This window comes from Pleurodeles waltl, chromosome 3_1 (assembly GCF_031143425.1).
Source record: "Pleurodeles waltl isolate 20211129_DDA chromosome 3_1, aPleWal1.hap1.20221129, whole genome shotgun sequence".
Classification (NCBI taxonomy): Eukaryota; Metazoa; Chordata; class Amphibia; order Caudata; family Salamandridae; genus Pleurodeles; species Pleurodeles waltl.
Genome location: NC_090440.1, coordinates 156231051 through 156250779, shown reverse-complemented (window position 1 = coordinate 156250779; position 19729 = coordinate 156231051). Strand labels below are relative to the sequence as shown.

General features: G+C 44.4%; 1 protein-coding gene across 2 annotated transcripts in view; it reads right to left on the bottom strand.

Moving 5' to 3' along the window:
* The window catches only part of SCAPER (S-phase cyclin A associated protein in the ER), a 2262878-nt gene that overhangs the window by 1674776 nt on the left and 568373 nt on the right, over positions 1-19729 (bottom strand). For both annotated transcript variants that reach the window (XM_069222023.1, XM_069222024.1), the window contains exon 10: positions 14452-14714. In XM_069222023.1, coding sequence (XP_069078124.1) covers positions 14452-14714 — 263 coding nt within the window. The remainder of the gene's footprint in view (positions 1-14451; positions 14715-19729) is intronic.

The window sequence follows — 19729 nt, the reverse complement described above, 5'->3', positions numbered from 1 at the left end:
GGTACATTGTCCAAAGGGGCATAGGAAGTGGAGCAATGGCAGTTGAAGGATGGACAGGGTGACATAGTGGGACAGAAGGGTGACATTCAGGGGGGTCTCATTTCCTGGCGGGGGTCTTGGCAATGTTCTCTGTCTTGTTCCTGGATCTCAGGGACTGTTTGCTGGGTGGTTCTCCATCTGCAGGGGGTGGGGTGCTGGTCTCCTGTTCCTGTGGCGGTGCCTCCTGTCCACTGGCGCCGGCGGAGGTGGAGGGCTGTTCATCGTCCAGGCTAGTGTCAGGGGCCCCTTGTTGTGCCACTGTGTCCCTCCTGGTGTTGTGAAGGTCTGCCAGCACCCCTGTATGCAGGTGGGGCGGAGGGGATAAGGTAGTAAATATTTGCCTTACCAGAGTCCAGTCCTCCTGGTACTCCTGTGAGGCCCTCAGGATGCATTTTTGCCAAGACCTGCTCCTCCCACATTGTTAGTTGTGGGAGAGGAGGTGGGGGTCCACCGCCAGTTCTCTGTACAGCAATCTGGTGTCTGGATACCACGAAATTCACCTTCCCCCGTAGGTTGTTCCACCTCTTCCTGATGTCATCCCGTGTTCTTGGATGCTTTCCCACTGCGTTTACCCTGTTGACAATTCTTCGCCATAGCTCCATCTTTCTTGCAATGGTTGTCTGCTGCACCTGTGATCCGAATAGCTGTGGCTCTACCCGGATGGTTTCCTCCACCATGACCCTGAGCTCCTCCTCAGAGAACCTGAGGTGTTCTTTGAGGTTGCGATGATGTGGTGTGGGTGATGTGTGAGGTGGTGTCTGTTGTGATGTGTGAGGGGATGTGTTGGTGTGTGTTGTTTGAGGTGCGTGGATGTTGTGTGTCTGTGGATGCTGGTGTTGTTTTAGGTAGAGTCTCTCTCTGGCCTGCTTTCAAATTTCTGGTAGTAAGGGTTTGTGGGTTATGTGGGTGTGTGTTTTATAGTGGTGTGAGTGTGTGGGATGTGTATGTGTATCAGGTGTGTGTATTTTGAATTGTCCAATGTGGTTGTGTTTTGTAAATGTGTGTGTATTTTGAGCACAGCGGTGTGTACCACCAATGGTTTACAGCGGTTGAAAGACCGCCGCGTTGATTCGTGGGTCGTGATAGTGTGGGTGTATTCTTGTTGGCGTGACGTGTTGGTTTTGTTATCACCAGTTTATCACTGACCTTTGGTGTAGTGGACTTGTGTGGGTGCCTGTATTGTGGCGGATTCCGAGCTGTGGGTCGTAATACCTGTAGCGGAATTCCGCTGCCACAGCGGTAGGTTGGCGGTCTTCTGCACAGCGGTAAGCGGGATTTACCGCCAGAGTTGCAATGAGGGCCTATGTTTGAACATCCTATCAAAAACTAATGATGCCAAAGTCACCCTTACCACCAAAGGAATGATTGTGTCTGGACCAATTCAAAATAAGTAGTTGTGAGGCTTGTGATCTATAATCAGATAAACTACTGTGAAACATCGTGTTCATCAGGTTAACACCCATTGATTTCCAATTCTCAGCGCTCACTCCTCCCAATGCCAGGTCACGTCTCCATTCACTGCTACGTGTCTCGTAATGGATGAGCAGGAATGAAAGTCCATACCGCCACCTGCAGAATGGGCACCATGTTGGGTGGAGGGTTGTTGTATCTATAGTATTACTAAAGCGTGCAAGGGGACAGACCCGAGACCCACCTCTCAATAGAAAAGTACTGAACAGTCAGTGAGTCACTCCTATCTATGCAAGCATAAGAACTGCCGCAGGGGCTCCAAAAAGTAAAAACTAAAATATTTTTCCAATTGCAACACAAAGAACAAGATCTGTGTCATACAGTGTCCTCATAATCTAATACCTAAATATACCAAATCCATATAGTCTGTATGGAAGTACAAAGAGACCAAAAGGTGCTTGAAAAACCTAATGCCAAAAAAATTCCAGCTCAGAGGTGCGCAAACACCCTGGCAATAAAACGGTTAGCGTATGCAATGCCCAGAAGCTCCTTTTGACACTTCAAAATCTTCCCCAACTGCATACTTTCAGTCTCAGTCATTTCAGCAGTTCAGTTGTCTCTTTTAAATTAAGCTATCTGCTCACTCCCCTTTTCCTTAGGTTTTCTTTGCAGAGTCTTATTAATAATAACAAGGATTAACTATCTGAGGCCGTGTTTGCAAAGAACCAAATAACTGCAGGATTAAGCAAACCTCAATCTTAGAAAAGAACAAAGAGATCTGGTACTTTTTCTCTAGTCATTTTTTAATAATGACAACGTTCTTTATTCTGCAACTATGTAAAATGAAAATTAAATGTAATCTGGCAATTTTTACCTCTTTACCTCTCTATAGGCTTCATATATATATATATATATATATATATATATATATATATATATATATATATATATATACACACCCACACGTACGTGCGGGTGTGTGTGTATGACTATGTACATGGATGTTTTAATATATAATATTTCAGAAGTTACCAGGGTCCTCGCACGTGGCCAGGGCTATTCAGTGCTTATGACTTTGATGAGGGTCCCCTGGAAGAGAACTTGGCATAACCAGCCCAGAAGCTGCAGTGCACCTGAAACACGTTCTTTATTGGACTAATCCTGCTGGCCAAATTTACTTAAAAACCCTCACAGAAATATTGAGATGCAGGAGCTCAACTGAGACCATTTGACTGGAACTCATCAAAAAAGTTCTAGAAAGAACAGGCTTCTGCAAAAAACCCCAGCTTGATATGCAAATCAAGCATCATACTAATAAAAAAGTATCATGAAGTCACTAGTGAATTTAGCTTATCTCAATCAACAAAGTGAAGATGTCACTGACTGATTTGAACTCTCAAAACTCAAGTACCTTTGAAATGTACCATGACTATCTCACACCCTAATTGAAGAGAAGTTTATATCTAAAATTTAAATTAGGGATGCTTCTGGTATTGACTTTTTCTTTTTTTCTTTAAATAAAAATAAACAGTCCCCTTTTGGGAATAGCCAATAAGAAATAAATTACTTACATGTAACTGTAGTTCTCCAGTATTGGACACTTTCATAGATTCACATGCTTGAATCCTTCCCCGTCGTCGAGATGGGAGTCCCCGGTGTAATACAGAAGCTATGCTAAAGGGTATATACAGATTAAGTGTATTAGGCCTTACAATTAGAAACATACCAAAGTCTTTTTGTAAAAAAAAGACCACACTCTAATATCAACCAATCAGATCACACCACCCTCTAGAACCCTCCTGTGTGGAGCTGACTTCCCTCAGATTTTCCAAGCACTAGTGCTGTAATATAGATACTACAGAGAGAATGAAGGTGTGCTCTCCACGGGTGGTGAGTGGGTTGCATGTGAAACTATGAAAGTGTCCAATATTGGAGAACTACAGTTACAGGTCAGTAACTTATTTCTTACTCCAGTATTGGAACTTTCATAGATTCACATGCTTGAATCAGAATAGTAACCAGTGAGTAACACATTTTCTACATGTTCAGTATCAACATAGTATTACATATGTGAAAGAGCGGGACAAATTTCTCAGAATGTTTTCCTTGCGGTCTGGAGAGCATAAAGGTATTATTTTTATAGAAAATGTGACATAATACAAAACAAGCGGATGGAGGGAAAAAAAAATGGCTCACCTTCATTGGAATAGATTTCTAAGGACTGCTTGTCCAACCTCTGCATCTTTAAGTGACTCTGTATCCAGGAAATAGTGCTGCGTTAAAGTATGTGCTGTCTTCCATGTTGCAGCACGACAGATGTCCTGTATTGATACACCTGCGAACAGTGCACAGGATGTGGATATTGCTCTGGTGGAATGTGCTCATACGCACGTATTCAATGGTCTACCTGCCCTCTGATGGCAGACAATTATTGTGTCCTTAATCCATCGAGAAATAGTCTGTTTAGTTACAGGGTGCCCTTTTCTAGAGGTAATGAAAGCTATGAATAGCTGGTTAGTCTTCCTAAAGGATTTTGTTCTGTCCAAATAAAATTTGATGCATCGAGTGAACGCAGGGTTCTTTCCGCAGCAGTTTGGGAAGAATGACTTTAGTACTACTGGCTCATTAATATGAAAATCTGAAGGCACCTTAGGGATGAATTTAGGATTGGTGCGCAGAATAACTATCATTTTTGAATTGCAAGAAAGGCTCCTGTATTGTGAAAGCCTGGATTTCGCTGACCCTTCGTGCCGAAGTAAGGGCGAGGAGGAGAGCCACCTTCCATGTGAGGTACTTGATGTCTTCCCTGGGAATGGGTTAAAAAGGCTCCTTCATGAGATGGCCGAAGACGATGTTAAGTTGCCATGCTGGAGTTGGGGCTTTCACCGGAAAAAAGGATCTGAAGAGACCCTTCAAGAATTGCTTTATTAACCTCAGAGAACATTAGGATGGTTTACCTGGTATTCTCCTATGTCGGGAGATAGCTGCTAGATGGACTCTGATGGACGCATGGGCATGCCCTGAGCATGCTAGCTGCAAGACGTATGATAAAACTCTTTCCGGGGCGGAGGAGAGAGACTGTATTTTCATGGCTTCGCACCACAAACAAAATCACTTCCACTTTAGGCGGTACATTTTATTTGTGCTATCTGCCCATGCTTTAGCTAGTATGTCCTTGGAATTACTTGGTATGTCTAAGCGGCCAAATTCGTTGAATTCAGGAGCCATGCCGATAAGCTCAGAGTCTTGGGATCTGGGTGTCTTACTTGTCCTTGGTTGATGGTGAGCAGCTCCGGAACTGGTTTCATTCGGATGGGTGGACATGAGTATAGTAGAAGTAACTCCATGTACCAAGGTGACGTGGCCACGCTGGAGCTATCAGAATTATCTGGCAGGGTTCCGACTTTATTTTCCCGATTACCCTTGGGAGGAGAGGAATTGGAGGAAAGGCGTATGCATAAATCCCTGACCATGCGATCGAAAATGCATCCCCCCACGATCCTTGTTGGCGATGCCAAATTGCATATTATTGGCATTTGGCCTTCTGGGAAGCTGCAAACAGATCCAGATTCGTTTTTTCCCCACTGGGCGAATATTCCATCCAGTGGCCGCTGGTCTAACTCCCAATCATGAGGAGATGCTGTTAACCTGCTCAACGAATCCGCAATGGTATTTTGTAGGCCTGGGACATGCTCTGCTGTTATGTGCACTGAGTGTTGGATACACCAACTCCAAATGGTCTGCGCTTCTCGAGATAGTAGGTGGGAATGCATTCCTCCTTGCTTGCTGAGATAGTGCATTGTGGTGGTATTATTCGTTCTGACAAGCACCGTTGATCCTCGAATTCTCGGGAGGAAGGCTTTCAAAGCATAATATCACTGCTCTCAGCTCAAAAACGTTGATGGGAAAGAGATGGTGAGAGGGGGGGACATCTGCCGCTCACTCGAAGGTCCTGCAGGCATGCTCCCCATCCAGTCAGTGATGTGTCCATCATTACAGTCAGTGGAGGAATCTGTGGTAAGAAGTGCAGACCTTGTGAAATGTTTTCAGGAACTGTCCACCAATCGAGAGAAGCTATCATGAGTGGCATGATGTGGATCATGTCCTCGAAGGATCCTTGTGCTTGCTTCCATTGTTTGTCCAGCTCCTCTTGAATTGGACGCTTGTGAAGTCGACAGTGGGTAATGGGGCTTATACAAGATATCATCCCTAGTAAGGATTTGTACTGACAAACTGGAAGAAACTTTTTTTTTGGGATTTGCTTCGCTAGGAAGATTAAATTGTTCTGCCTGTCCAGTGTTGGGTAGGTTTTGGTTTGTTGCGTGTCCAGTATAGCCCCTAGGAAGGCTAACCGAGTCACAGATTGGAGCAATGATTTTTCCCTGTTTAGAGCAAGGCCCATGTCCTTGAAAAGGTGTAGGGTCGTCCTGACGGACTTGCGCGGTGACTGGATGTCGGGAGCTTTTATTAGCCAGTCGTCTAGATAAGGAAAAATCTGGAGCTTCTTTCTTCTCAGGTAGGCTGCAACTGGAGCCAAACATTTGGTGAAGATTTGTGGTGGTGATCGTAGCCCAAAGGAAAGGACCTTGAATTTGAAGTGTCTGCCATTCACCACAAATCTTAGGAACTTCCTGTGTAGTGGGTGAATGGGAATATGGAAGTACGCGTCTTGAAGGTCCAAGGCACCCATATAGTTTGCTCTGTTTAGAAGTTGTAGGGCCTCTTGTAGGGTGACCATCCGGAATGTTTGTTTTTTGAGGTATTTATTTAGCTCTGGCAAGTCTAGGATTGGTCTCCATAAACAAGATTTTTTCTGAATGAGAAAAAAGCGGGAGTAGAAACCCCTCCCTCTCTGGGAATTTTTTTACAACTTCTATGGTTCCTTTGCTCAGCATGGTTTCCACTTCTAAGCTGAGCAGACGAAGAGGACTGTCGAATCTGGGGTGGAGGCATTAATGGGGGAATATGAATGAACTGTAAGAGGTGTCCAAATTGAATTACATCTAGCACCCACTTGTCTTTGGTTATTTGCCGCCAGCGCTGGATATGATGTTTTAATACTCTGTGAAAGACCGTAAGGGAGAACCGGCTGGAGGCAGTCATTGTCTACGGGCATTTGCTTTATATTGTCGTTCAGGCTTACTTTTGTGACAGGGTCTGGTGTAAGCTGCTGGGGGCGGCTGTCTCTGCTGATACTGGGGTCTAGAAGTCTGGAAAGTGGTGGAGTACGATGGATATCTATAGTGCTAATATCCTCTACGAAATTAAGGTTGTCCTCTCCCTGCACGAAAAGGCACTTTTCTATACTGCAGAGTGCCTAACGATCTGGCTGTCTCAGTGTCTGACTTTATAGCCTGAAGCGCGTCATCAACGTGCTTCCCAAAGAGCGCCTCTCTGTCGTAGGGAAGATCTAAAATTTTTGTCTGAACTTCGGGTCGAAAATTAGTGGCTTTGAGCCTGCCCGGATGTCTTCAAACAGCTGATCCAGCAAGCAGCCTAAAGCCCATGGCGGAGATGTCAAGTGCACAGTCGATTGCCGCTGAGGAATGTTGTCCCTACATGAGCACCTTTTTTACCTCCATCTTTGAACCCTCCGAGAGTTCTTCCAAACAGTGAGACATGTCTGACAAGAGTGGTCTATCGTATCTACCAAGGAGCACTAGAGAATTGGCAGCCCTTACCACAATGGCAGACATTGAGGAAAAACACTTTCCAATGCTATCCAGGCGTCTCCCCTCTTTATCTGGCGGTGTTGTTAATGGTGTAGAAGGATTCCTGGAACGTCGTTGCGCTGCCTGTGAGATGGCAGAGTCCAGTTTTGGGTGGCCTGGTAGGCAAGCAGGAACATCCTCTGTAGACTTATATTTTTTGTCTAACTTAGGCATCACAGCAGGTACCGTTGCAGGGTTCTGCATTATCTTCAAACCTTGGCTCTAAACATGGTCAATTATCGGGATAGCCCTAACCGTTTTTCTGTGAGGTTCCTTGAAATTGAACAGGAAACAATCCTGTTGGCATCAGTAGATCAAATCGTGTGGCTGCTCTTTCTAGCAGGTTATGAAAGCCTCCGATATCCTCCAGAGGAGACTCCACAATAGGAGTCGCAGGAGAGGCAGGTGTTGGAATGATATAGTCATCCCATTCATCATTCAGTGTATGGATCTCTCCTTCCTCAACATCTTCATCCGAAGAGACTTGCCCCTGCACAGGTGTAGATTGAGGAGAAGCTTGAAACCTAGGAGAAGTTATAAGCTGCAGTTGTTGAAACTGCTGAGGAGTTGGTGGTATTGCAGGAATTGTCAGCTGATGCACCGATGTAGGCATTGGCGGAAAACGCTCCCTATAATCCGCTAACATTGCTTGCAAGTCCAACACCAAGCTGGGAGGGAGACCTACCAGCCCTGGTTGTTGCTGTTCGTAATAGTCATCATCCTGCGAATACTCCTGACATTTGACCCGTAATTGAGAGGGGCTGCTGGCCACCCCATAGAGGCCATCCTCTTCTGAGTCGTCTTCATTCAACAAATGCGAAGATAGTAGACTCAACACCTTAATAGGAGATGTAATGAGGGGGTCAAGTGATGCTTTCTGACTTTTCTTTGACTAGCCTGCTCCGTCAATGAGAACTGAGCTAAGGTAGACGGTCTCTGTCTCTGCTGTTATTTTGATCATCGACGAGAGGTGAGATGTCGACGGTGGCGGTGTCGACAAAGTGATCGTCGACGGAGGCATCATAGACAAGAGTATTGATAACTTAAGTGTCGTCGACAAGGCCGTCGTCGGTGGAGGCACTGACAAGGGTTCCGTTGACAAGCAGCGTCGACAAACTACGGTGACAGCGAGGCAATGGGGCATGCCGTCGACGAGGATGACCAGACTATCGATGAGGATTCAGAAGTACTTGCCATTGACACAGACATTGTTACGACGGTAGATGTCATTGTTACGGCATGGCATTGGCCGTTGATGGAGTTACCGCCGATGATGGTCCCGTCGACGGTGCAGAGGCTGGCTTTTTGAAGGTATGTTTTAGTCTGAAAGGTTGCATGGGGGGGGGGAGGAGCAGAGATGGTTTTCTTTCCAGATTTTATTTAATCTGAACTCTTTTTTGATGGGCTTCATATTTTTGAGGGCGACTAAGATGACTTCTTTGGAGCTTTTTTAGGTGGTTTGTGAGTGTCTGACATTTCCTCAGCATGTCTCTTCACAGGTGTCTTGATGACAGACACAGAAGAGGAGGCACTGTCCTCATCAGAAACCAATTTGTCTCTGGATTTAAATTTTTGTAGCCAAATCAGAAGACGCCCCTCTCTGTCCTTTAGGGTCTTAGTAGAAAATGTCCTACATACATTGCAGTCCCTAGTTTTCTGGTTAGGATAGAGACAATATATGCAGTCCTTATGCTGGTCATCGACATGTAGCCTCTTCTTAATGGAGGTATTACAGGCTCTAAAAAGCCCTTTCTTAGGTGTGTCTGACAGTTGTCAGTTTGAAGCATCCAATTGTAAGAACTTCTGAAGAGAAAAAATAATCAAAATCTCCTCAGAAAAGAATATTGGAGAGAAAAAACTGAGCAGAGCTCAGAGGAGACTCCGAAGTACGGCGTGCAGTGGAAAATCTGAGGGAAGTCAGCTCCTCACAGGAGGGTTCTAGAGGGTGGTATAATCTGATTGGTTGACATTAGAGTTTGGTCCTTTTTTTTGTTTTTACAAAACGACTGATATCTTTCTAATTTCAAGGCCTAATACACTTAATCTGTATTTGCCCTTAAGCATAGCTTCTGTATTACACCGGGGACTCCCATCTCAACAAAGGGGAAGGATTCAAGCATGTGAATCTATGAAAGTTTCAATACTGGAGTAACTCACTGTATGCTGTTGTACTTGAAAACAATGAGTTCCAGGAGCAATTTCTCTGCTCCATATTTCAGGCACACAATGCAACAACATGGAAACAGACTCTGGATTTATGTCGGAGGAGCAATTCACAGGACATATACTTACCAGTTGCTGGTACTGAAATGATTTAATCAAATAATAGCAAAGGCTACGTTTGAAAAATCACATAATTGAAGTTGCTATGTTTATGAAATACTAGTTCATATGGGTCTTTATTTTAGTTATTTTCATACAGCTATCAGCTGAAACAATTTTGATTTGCTTTATCCAGGATGTCCCTGGCTTAGTGCAGGCACTTATTCTTATGTTGTTCCTCTAAGCTAAACTCAGAATGGTGCTACTGTGGCTACATATCTCCTGTCCCACGGTAAAATAATGGCTAACCGATGCTGATCATGAAAATTAACAATGCGCCATTGTTGCTGCTTCAGTGTTGGGTGAAATAGTGGTGTCATTAATATTGTTTCCTCCCTTGATGAATTTAGATGATATGTCGCTAGATAACTGTTTCAGCTGTATTGTCTTTCTGATAATAGTGCTTCTCTATTTCATACTGAAAATGCTGGACTATGGATCGGCCTACACTGAGTCAGCCTACACACTGTCCTTATAGGATAGGTGCAATGACATTATGGACGTTTCCACAACCATTGCTGAAACTGTGGTGGAACGAAATAATAAAATTAGAGGTGGAAGGAAAGGAAGAAAAAAAAAAAACATCACAAAAATGCTCTTCACCTATGATTTTACATGTATGTTTTTTTTTTTTTATTCTTCCATCTTTTCGTAATATAGTAATATCTTTTAGCCAGCATCCATGTTTGGGACACTCAATGCCAATCCCATATCTTTATATATGATGCGTTAAGCAAATCTGACGAATGTGTAATGCAAGTTGGATTGGACTAGTGAGTAGTACATAGAGGGAAGTTTCACATGTCAGTCTGAACACTATAACCATTTAGATAATGCAGAAAAATTCATACAATTATATATGTGTTCTAGGACAATAGCATGCTAACTGGTGAGAGCCTTATTCGACAGCTATGCATCTGAAATGCATGAGATAGTCTACTTATGCAATTATGATGTATGACTGAATTAATGTATTCTCTACACATACAATCCATAAGAGGTTGTGTGCAATTACCCACCCCAACCTGTGAAAAATAATGCTAAATTATTAGCTCTTTTCGATCTAGAATCTACACCTATCTCAATGTCTTCAAGTTAAAAGTTGGCAAAGTTTAGAACCACGTGTGTAAGATATAAAATAATTCCAGTGCATGGTGAGTACCTTTACTATTACATATTTCAATCATTAATGCGTTGTCATTAATACATAGATCACCCGTGGTAGTATTCCCATCATGAAGGATTAATAAATCTAGTTTGCCAAGCTGGAGTATGAAGAAATAAACCACATGGATCAATTTCCAAACAACATGGGTCAATTTCTAAAGTCTTAAATCCAGCTATTTGATAGCATACATTGGCAGTGCTGCCATATTTACTTCAGTTTCAATTACAATTTGATAGTACTGTCACATTTCAAAAGACATTGATGTGAAGGTGATAAAGAGTAACAATAACAGCTTCTTTCATACTGTGCTAATAGACCCATGTGCCCCACGTCGGGAAATTACTCTCAGAATTTTCTAATCTGTATAGGCAATGCCAGACTTGCCACTCTGTTCTCTCTCCCTGAAGTGAAAAAAAAACAGAGTGCATCTTTTTAGAACGATTTTGATTTTGTATATAAGAATTATTAGTAAAAGTAATCTGGAGGTAGATACAGTTTTACCTAAGCATGTAAGGTGGACCATCAAGTTATCAATTTAAGTTCCAAGTGATCTAATGTGCCTTCAAAATGTTATGATAAAATATCACTGTATTTGTACATTTACCAATCACCTAATATTCAAATGTAAAGGAAGCCCAATAGAATAATTTTTTAATTTAGTCTGAAGCATTTTAGTTAAAAATGATACATTTCTTACTAATTTTAGTAGATAGTTAGACCTGCATAAGCATTAAATATAGTAATATATATCATAATATAAACAGCACTAAGATGTATAGTTCAATCGAGTTTCTTGATGCACACTAACCTGTCATCAGCCTACAAGCATGTGATGGTGTCATGGTGATAGAATTCCAAACTTTATAGGTTTCGCCTGCACAGCACTTGCGAAATATCTTGTAATGAAGAAAACAATGTAAAAGGGACTTACAGCCTGCCCATTATGTACCTCTACTTACCATTTGAGGGGTCCCACACCACTCTCGTTTTCTTGCTTCCTATTGGTCAGTGGCTCTACTGGTCTCTGGATTCCTCCTGGCCTCAGGAGCTTTGTAGTCTTCGCGGGTGCTGTGGAGCTTGGACCAAGTACTGTTTCCTGTGGCCAGTGGCCGCCGGCTACTGCAGGTACTCTTATTTCACTTTTAAACCTGCACTTATAGAGAATGCTTGTGTCTGCTTTTCCTCAACCCCTGTCCTCCTCATGCGCTGTCTGTTTTCTTCCCAACCTCCCTCCTCCCTTCTGTATTGTTTAATCAATTACCCTTACCATGTCTTTCTTTAATCACTACCCCCACTCATCCTGTCTTGTTCTATAATCGCTGTCCCCCACCCTCCTCCTAAGTCATTGTTTCATCCCGCCACCTTCACCCTCCTCCTACACTGCCTTTCTTGCCAACCTCCCTTGTGTGCTGTTTAATCACTCCCCAATCCTGTGTCTTTCTTTGATCATTGCCCCCACTCCTCCTGTGTCATTATTTAATCGCTGCCCCTCCCAAGTGTAGAGAGGCCCACCTGCTCGCACTGGTGACCCTGTGCCGCCTGCACGAACCTCTATATCTTTTTTTTGACTAACACCTCTTAAATGCACTGTAGTGCTAAGGGGCCTTCAGGTCACTGTGTGAACAAATATTGGACGCATCTGATTAGTGCACTTACTCTGTGCCTGCTGAAACAAAGCATTGCACTGCAGACCGTGCCAAATTTGTCAGTATGAACTCTGAATCTGAGCAGTCCTGAAACCTCATGCAACACAGACCAATCTTCTGTTCTGGTTAGCAGACTACCCTGTCGTGCTGGCCTGAGCTCAGTGCCTCATCCTGCAGGATCTCCCGAGCTGGCCTGAGCTTAGTTCCTCGCACTCCAGGACCTACCGAGCTTGCCTGAGCTCAGTGTTGTTAATTCACATTGCCCCCAGTGTCGTTCTTTAATAACTGCCCCCCACTCCTTCCATGTTGTTCTTTAATTTCAGGCCACAAGACTTGGGTTCAAACAGAGGAGCGAACCAGGGAGTGGGGAAAAAAACTGAATAACGCAGAATGGGACAGCTACAGCCAGCCAGCCACAGGTATTTCTTTCTACACTGTCCAGAATTTGTTTTCCGTTTTATTTATTTTCCTACTAAGAGTCCAACGTTCATCTTGCTTACTTCTCCGGGCTTCAGCAGCTTTTACTAGTCTGAAACGCAGAGCTCCTATTCTTCCTGAACGTGCGTCTGTCCAGCTCTGAATATCTCATCTAGGCATGCTGCTACATTCACCACAAGGCGCCCTGAGTTAATGTATTCACCCTCATGTCCGTACACTGGGCCAGCAGTTTCAACACATATGACGGAAAAAGCGGCTCTGGGGGACAATTGAAAGGAAATACCAGGTACATCCGACTGTTGTAAGGAGTTATTTTTATCTACAGGCAGAACCATAGAGTCATGGGAACATGTGGCCTAATGGTGAAGATTCAATCCTAGCTATACCACTCCAAGAAATTGTTTGATCCTGTGCAACTCTAGCTTCTGCTGCTCTGTTCTCCTACATATAGCAATAGAGTAGAGTTAAATCTAAACTAGGCACATTTTGGGCATTTTACACATTTAATATTTAATGAGGGAGTGAGGGAGACCGGTACTTACTGACGACTGAGAAAGATTAGTACTTACTGAAATATTTAAAATATTGTCTGAAAATAAGCCTGTCATCAGTTTTTATGGGCAATCGTTCTTGGTGATCCAGCTCAGTGACTGATGGCCAGTGAACATTATAGCAGTGCCCAAACGCCTCTATTCCCTGACAAAGTCCATTTCACCAAATCACTTTTTTCCTCTCTCCAACAATTATAAACAACCTCATGTAGTAACCCGCTAAGTAGACTACAATCATAAGAAATACTATAAAGGGACCTGCAGAACTAATAAAAGCTACTAGCTTACTGAAAACTATAAACTGTGCATTTATCTCTCGCAACGCATCATCTACCACACGGTTAAGCTCTGCGCCTTAAAGTACGATAACACCTCATGTTTATAAGGTATGACACAGAAACACTCCCCACATAGGATCACAAGCAAAAACAGATTTCCGAACACACACCCCACATGAAGAAGCTTGCTGCCCATGTATGAAAGGGCTTTGGTGCCCCACGTAAGTTGGGTGCAAACAACACAGGCGCTCTGACCACTTTCTACACAGTCACCATAGCCACCTGGTGGTCCTGTGCAAAGGCCTAATGCTTCTCGAAGTAAAGTCAGTAACATTTGCTATATTTTACAGTGACCAAATAAAACAGCAAGAGCTGAGAGAATAAAGATCTCAATATAAAAGGATTTTTGAAGACGTAACTAACACCAGATGTTTGTCAACACATCTGATATTCACTGAGAGTTTTAAAGACCTGGGGTACCAGTGTTCATATAAGCACTAATTTTTTTATATCAATGTAAACGTATGTCAATTATCTCCAGTGAGAGGTTGTTTAAGCACATGAGGACTTCCGCTAAATTTCAAGGAAACTATTAAATATTACACAAAGATACTTGCAGAGTATTATGGGGGCTCAGTGGTCTGACTGACAGCACCATGGGCTCAGGTCGCCAATACTATGTTCATTTCACTTGGAAAGCCTACCTCCCAACAACTACAGATCCATTTAAATAATAAAAATAATGTGATTAACCATTTATCCACTACCAATGTGTGTGTCAGTTTTATTGTGAAAAGGCTGTTTTGTGAATAATTAATATATATTAAAGTTATTGTTACAATTAGGAGGAACCCAACATGCAAGCAGTACTCCCACTTGCAATATTACCTGATTTCCATCAGTGAGGTGAACTTCTAACGGGTACAATGAGACCTTAGGCAAGGAATCACCACTTCCACAGGGAGGTTCGGTCAGCAATTCCACCTTCTGCATATTTTCTTTTGGCTCAGTGCATGCATTTTCTTTATCACTGTCATCTTTCGATCTAAGATGTTCTGCGGGCGGGGAGGTTTTAGCCACAGCAGTGGTAGAACGAGACCGCACAGGTCTTCCACGGTGGACTGTTTCCCACCCCTCGGCATCTTTATATTCTAAGGTATAAAAGAGAGAAAAAATATTAGCAAGTAACATTCTTGCAAGCAGCAAAAACATAATTGTATCCATTAGATATATCTCCTATATCGTGCTGTGTGTGGATTCATATTTTTTTAGGGGAAAATGTTAAACAGTTGTGGAGTGTCCAAAGCAATGCTGACGCTGAGTGGTGTTTACCAGACACCACTGGGATGTCATGGAGTTGTGGTTTGTCCCAAGGTCACCAGACCGGAGGATATAATGAGGGTGGAGCCACGTAACAGCAGTTCTGCACCAGTTATCAACGGGTATGTGTGCCTGACTCGTTCATCGCCACCGGTCTGGACACATGCAGCAAACCCCTTACTGGCATCATCCCACTTCTTGCCTCCTGACACAGGTAGCGCTGAATACAACGGTCCCAGAAATGTCAGCTTGTAATGACTGGAAAGGGAGTGCAAGACCTGATACAGGCAAAGAACCCAAAGGTGGCAATTCCCAAGTTAAGTCTGATCACTGCAGTGTATTTAAGCTGAACTTCTAATGTACACCAGAGGTTGAAGTGGGTGGGACCGAAGGGGCAGGACATGCCCACACTTTTTTGATTTATAAAAAACCGTTCTACTTTTTGTAAAAAGTCAACCATCCCGGGACAGTTGATTCTGATAGTTTAAATGTTTCAGCTGACGTGTCAGTCAGTCAGTCTCCTGTGCTATGAAACCAAAGCCAGGCAAACAGCTCAACAAGCCTTCCTGTCAGGGTGCCTGCTTGCCTGAAAGAAATGCAAATGTACACAAGTTGATCGGCAAATGTAAAGAGTAATCTGCGAATGTAAAGGATGCCTGGGAGCCAGTACTGGCTTTAATTGATCAAATCACTTGCAGCTTTGTATTCACAAAGGGATTCATTTTGAGTGGTAGTGCAAACAGTTACCAACAGAGCTGTGAGGTGCCTGCATTAAATTGTAATTATATTTATATGGCGCTTACTACCTCTGACAAGGTGTTGAAGGGACAGTTATGTAAAAACAAATTGCATTACGTATAGTCTAGGTAATACTAAAAGAACGAGTTACTTACCTTCGGTAACGACTTTTCTGGTGGATACATTAGCTACCTGTGGATTCCTCACCTAATGAATACTCCCATGGCGCCAGCATTCGACGGAAATCTTCTTCCTAGTCTCTGCACGTCGACGAGGACGTCACTCTAGCCCACGCGACGCCATCTGACGTCATACAGGCAATAAGAGGTCCTCGCCGATGTGCCGACGTCAGTACCAAAATTTTTTACGTGCATGAGAATAACAACCCAATGCAATGAAAGAGCAAGGCAACATCCCATAACATTGTAAAATACACAATATTGCAATAAAATGGCTGTAGATTTAATATAACTCTTTTTTTTTTTTAAACAAATATATGCAAATCATGTATATACATAAAGATATATACATATATATATATATACATATAAATATATACAAGTATCCATATATACAACATCTATTGCAACCTTGAAGACCAAGAGGAGCACACTCAAGGATTACTTGGTAAGACCAGAAAGGCAACGGGGAGGCGGGTGGGACCGTGAGGAATCCACAAGTAGCTAATGTATCCACCAGAAAAGTCGTTACTGAAGGTAAGTAACTCGTTCTTCTGATGGATACAACTACCTGTGGATTCCTCACCTAATGAATAGAGTCCCAAAGCAGTACCACTCCCGGTGGTGGGTGCCGAAATGGTCAAACCAATAAATCCTGCAGCACTGACCGTGCAAAATGGCCGTCCCTTCTGACCTCAGAGTCCAAACAGTAATGTTTCGCAAAAGTGTGAAGGGACGACCAAGTTGCGGCCTTGCAGATGTCGACCACAGGAACACCCCTGGCCAAGGCCGAAGTGGCCGACTTAGCTCTGGTGGAATGAGCTCTAATGACATCAGGAGGATCCTTCTTTGCCAAAGAGTAACAGATTTTAATGCAAAGAACAACCCACCTGGAGAGTGTTCTCTTGTGGACTGCCTTTCCTCTCCTCTTGCCCACGTATCCGATGAACAGCTGATTCTCCAGCCAGAAGTCCTTTGTTCTATCAATGAAGAAGCTTAACGCCCTCTTTGGGTCCAAGCGATGTAGTCTCTCTTCCTCCTTTGAAGGATGAGGCGGAGGATAGAACGTGGACAAAGTAATCGTCTGGGCCAAATGGAAGGGTGAAACAACCTTTGGGAGGAAAGCAGCCTTGGTCCTCAACACCACCTTATCCCCATAAAAAGTTGTATAAGGGGGTTTTACCGATAAGGCTTGCAACTCACTCACTCTCCTTGCAGATGTTATAGCCACCAGGAAGACTGTTTTAATAACCAAATACCTTAAGGGGCAAGAATGCATAGGCTCAAAACGGGACCCCCATGAGGAAAGTGAGGACCAAGGACAAATCCCATTGAGGCATAACGAATGGTTTTGGAGGATATTTATTTAGAAGACCTTTCAAGAATCTGAGATCAATAGGGGATTTAAATAACGATGGTTGGTCTGGAAGACAAATGAAGGCTGACAAAGCCGACAAATAACCCTTAATGGTAGCCACTGCACAACCTTTCTGCGCTAGAGACAGAGCAAAAGACAAAACGTCCGACAGATGAGCATGTAAGGGATCAATCTGTCTCTCTCCACACCACATAACAAATTTAGACCACCTATTAGCGTAGATAGATTTAGTGGAGTGTCGCCTGGCCGCTAATATAACATCCACTACATCAGGCGGGAGAGAGAAGGAACTCAGGTTGCCCCGTTCAATCTCCAGGCATGTAGGTGTAGACTCTGGAGGTTGGGGTGTAAAACCTGCCCCTGCGACTGCGAGAGGAGGTCTGCCCTGAGAGGGAGACGGAGCGGAGGGCACAGCGAGAGTTGGAGAAGGTCGGAGTACCACACCCTCCTTGGCCAATCAGGAGCTATTAAGATGACTTGGGCCCGGTCTTGGCGAATCTTCCTCAACACTCGAGGAATCAAGGGTATGGGGGGAAACGCGTAAAGCAACTGGTCGCACCAGGTTATCAGAAACGCGTCCCCCAATGCTCCCTGCACCGGATACTGGAGGCTGCAGAATAACGGACAATGCGCGTTCTCCAGAGTGGCAAACAGATCTATCCGAGGAAGCCCCCACATCTGGAAGATTAAACAGACTTGATCTGGATGGAGACGCCACTCGTGGTCAGCCGAGAATTGGCGACTGAGACTGTCCGTACGTACATTCAAGACCCCGGCCAGATGATTTGCTACCAAGCAAATCTGATGGTCCTTTGCCCAGGACCATAGTCGAAGAGCTTCTCTGCAGAGAAGGTACGACCCTACTCCTCCCTGTTTATTTATGTACCACATCGTGGTAGTATTGTCCGTCATGACCTGTACCGACTGACCACGAAGGGAAGGGAGGAAGGCCTTGAGAGCCAGACGTACAGCCCGTAACTCTAACAGATTGATATGAAACATCTGTTCCTCTGGAGACCAAAGTCCTTTGATCTCCAGATCCCCCAGATGAGCTCCCCACCCTAGAGTGGAAGCATCCGTTATGACCGTGGCCACTGGTGGCGACTGCGCGAACGGCTTTCATTGTGAAAGATTGTTGCTCGCAATCCACCACTTCAAGTCCACAGCAGCATCTCTGGAGATCTTGACCGCACCTTCTAGATCTCCCTTGTGTTGAGACCACTGCCTTCGGAGGTACCACTGAAGAGCCCTCATGTGCCAGCGAGCATTCGTGACCAACAGTATGCAGGAGGCAAACAGACCGAGCAGACGAAGGACCTTGAGGACTGGAACTACCGCTCCATTTCGAAACATTGGAACCAATTCCTGAATATCTTGAATCCGCTGAGGCGGAGGAAAGGCTCGATTCAATGTTGTATCCAGTACTGCCCCTATGAACAGGAGGCGCTGAGAGGGCTCCAGGTGAGATTTGGGCACGTTCACCGAAAAGCCCAGGTCGAACAACAACTGGATTGTTGACTGCAGATGATGCGACACAAGCTCCGGGGACTTGGCTTTGATCAACCAGTCGTCCAAGTAAGGGAATACTGCTATCCCCTTCCTTCTGAGCTCTGCCGCAACCACCGACATCACCTTCGTGAAGACTCGAGGTGCTGAAGTAAGACCAAACGGGAGGACCGCAAACTGATAGTGCTGCGACCCTACCACAAACCGGAGATACTTCCAGTGCGACATACGTTTACATTGATATAAAAAAATTAGTGCTTATATGAAAATAAGCATCCTGCAAGTCGACAGACACCATCCAATCTTCTTTGTTCAACGCCAAAAGCACCTGTGCTAGGGTCAGCATCTTGAACTTTTCCTGATTGAGGAACCAATTCAAGATCCTCAGATCCAGGATCGGTCTCAACCGACCATCCTTCTTGGGAATCAGGAAGTACCTTGAGTAACAACCTCGACCCCTTTCCTGCTCTGGGACCAACTCCACCGCGCCCTTTGAAAGGAGGACTTGAACCTCCTGTTCTAGCAACAGGAGGTGTTCTTCTGAACAATAAGATGGGCGGGATGGGGGGCGGAAACTCCCGAAAGGGAAGGGTGTAGCCTTTTTCCACAATACTGATAACCCAAGTGTCCGTTGTAATAGTCTCCCACTTGTGGAGAAAATGCCGTAATCTTCCCCCTACAGGAGAGGAGTGAGTGGTAAATGGTGGAAGCCTAAGGCTGCTTTCCCTGCTGCACCCCTCCAGAGGACGAGGAAGAGGCAGAGTGCTGTTGAGAGGCTCCTCTGGTGCGGGCCCTACCTCTCCCTCTAAATGATCTATAGGGGTGGGAAGAGGCGGGTTGCTGGAACCTCCCCCGAAAGGAAGAGCCACGCCCAAATCCACGAAACCTCCTGAAAAACCTGGAAGAGGCAGAGGAAGAAGGAGCTTGCAGCCCTAACGATTTGGCTGTGGCCCTGCTCTCTAAATCGCTCCAAAGCCGAATCTGCCTTTGCTCCAAACAGTTTGTCCCCATCAAACGGGAGGTCTAATAGGGTCGACTGCACGTC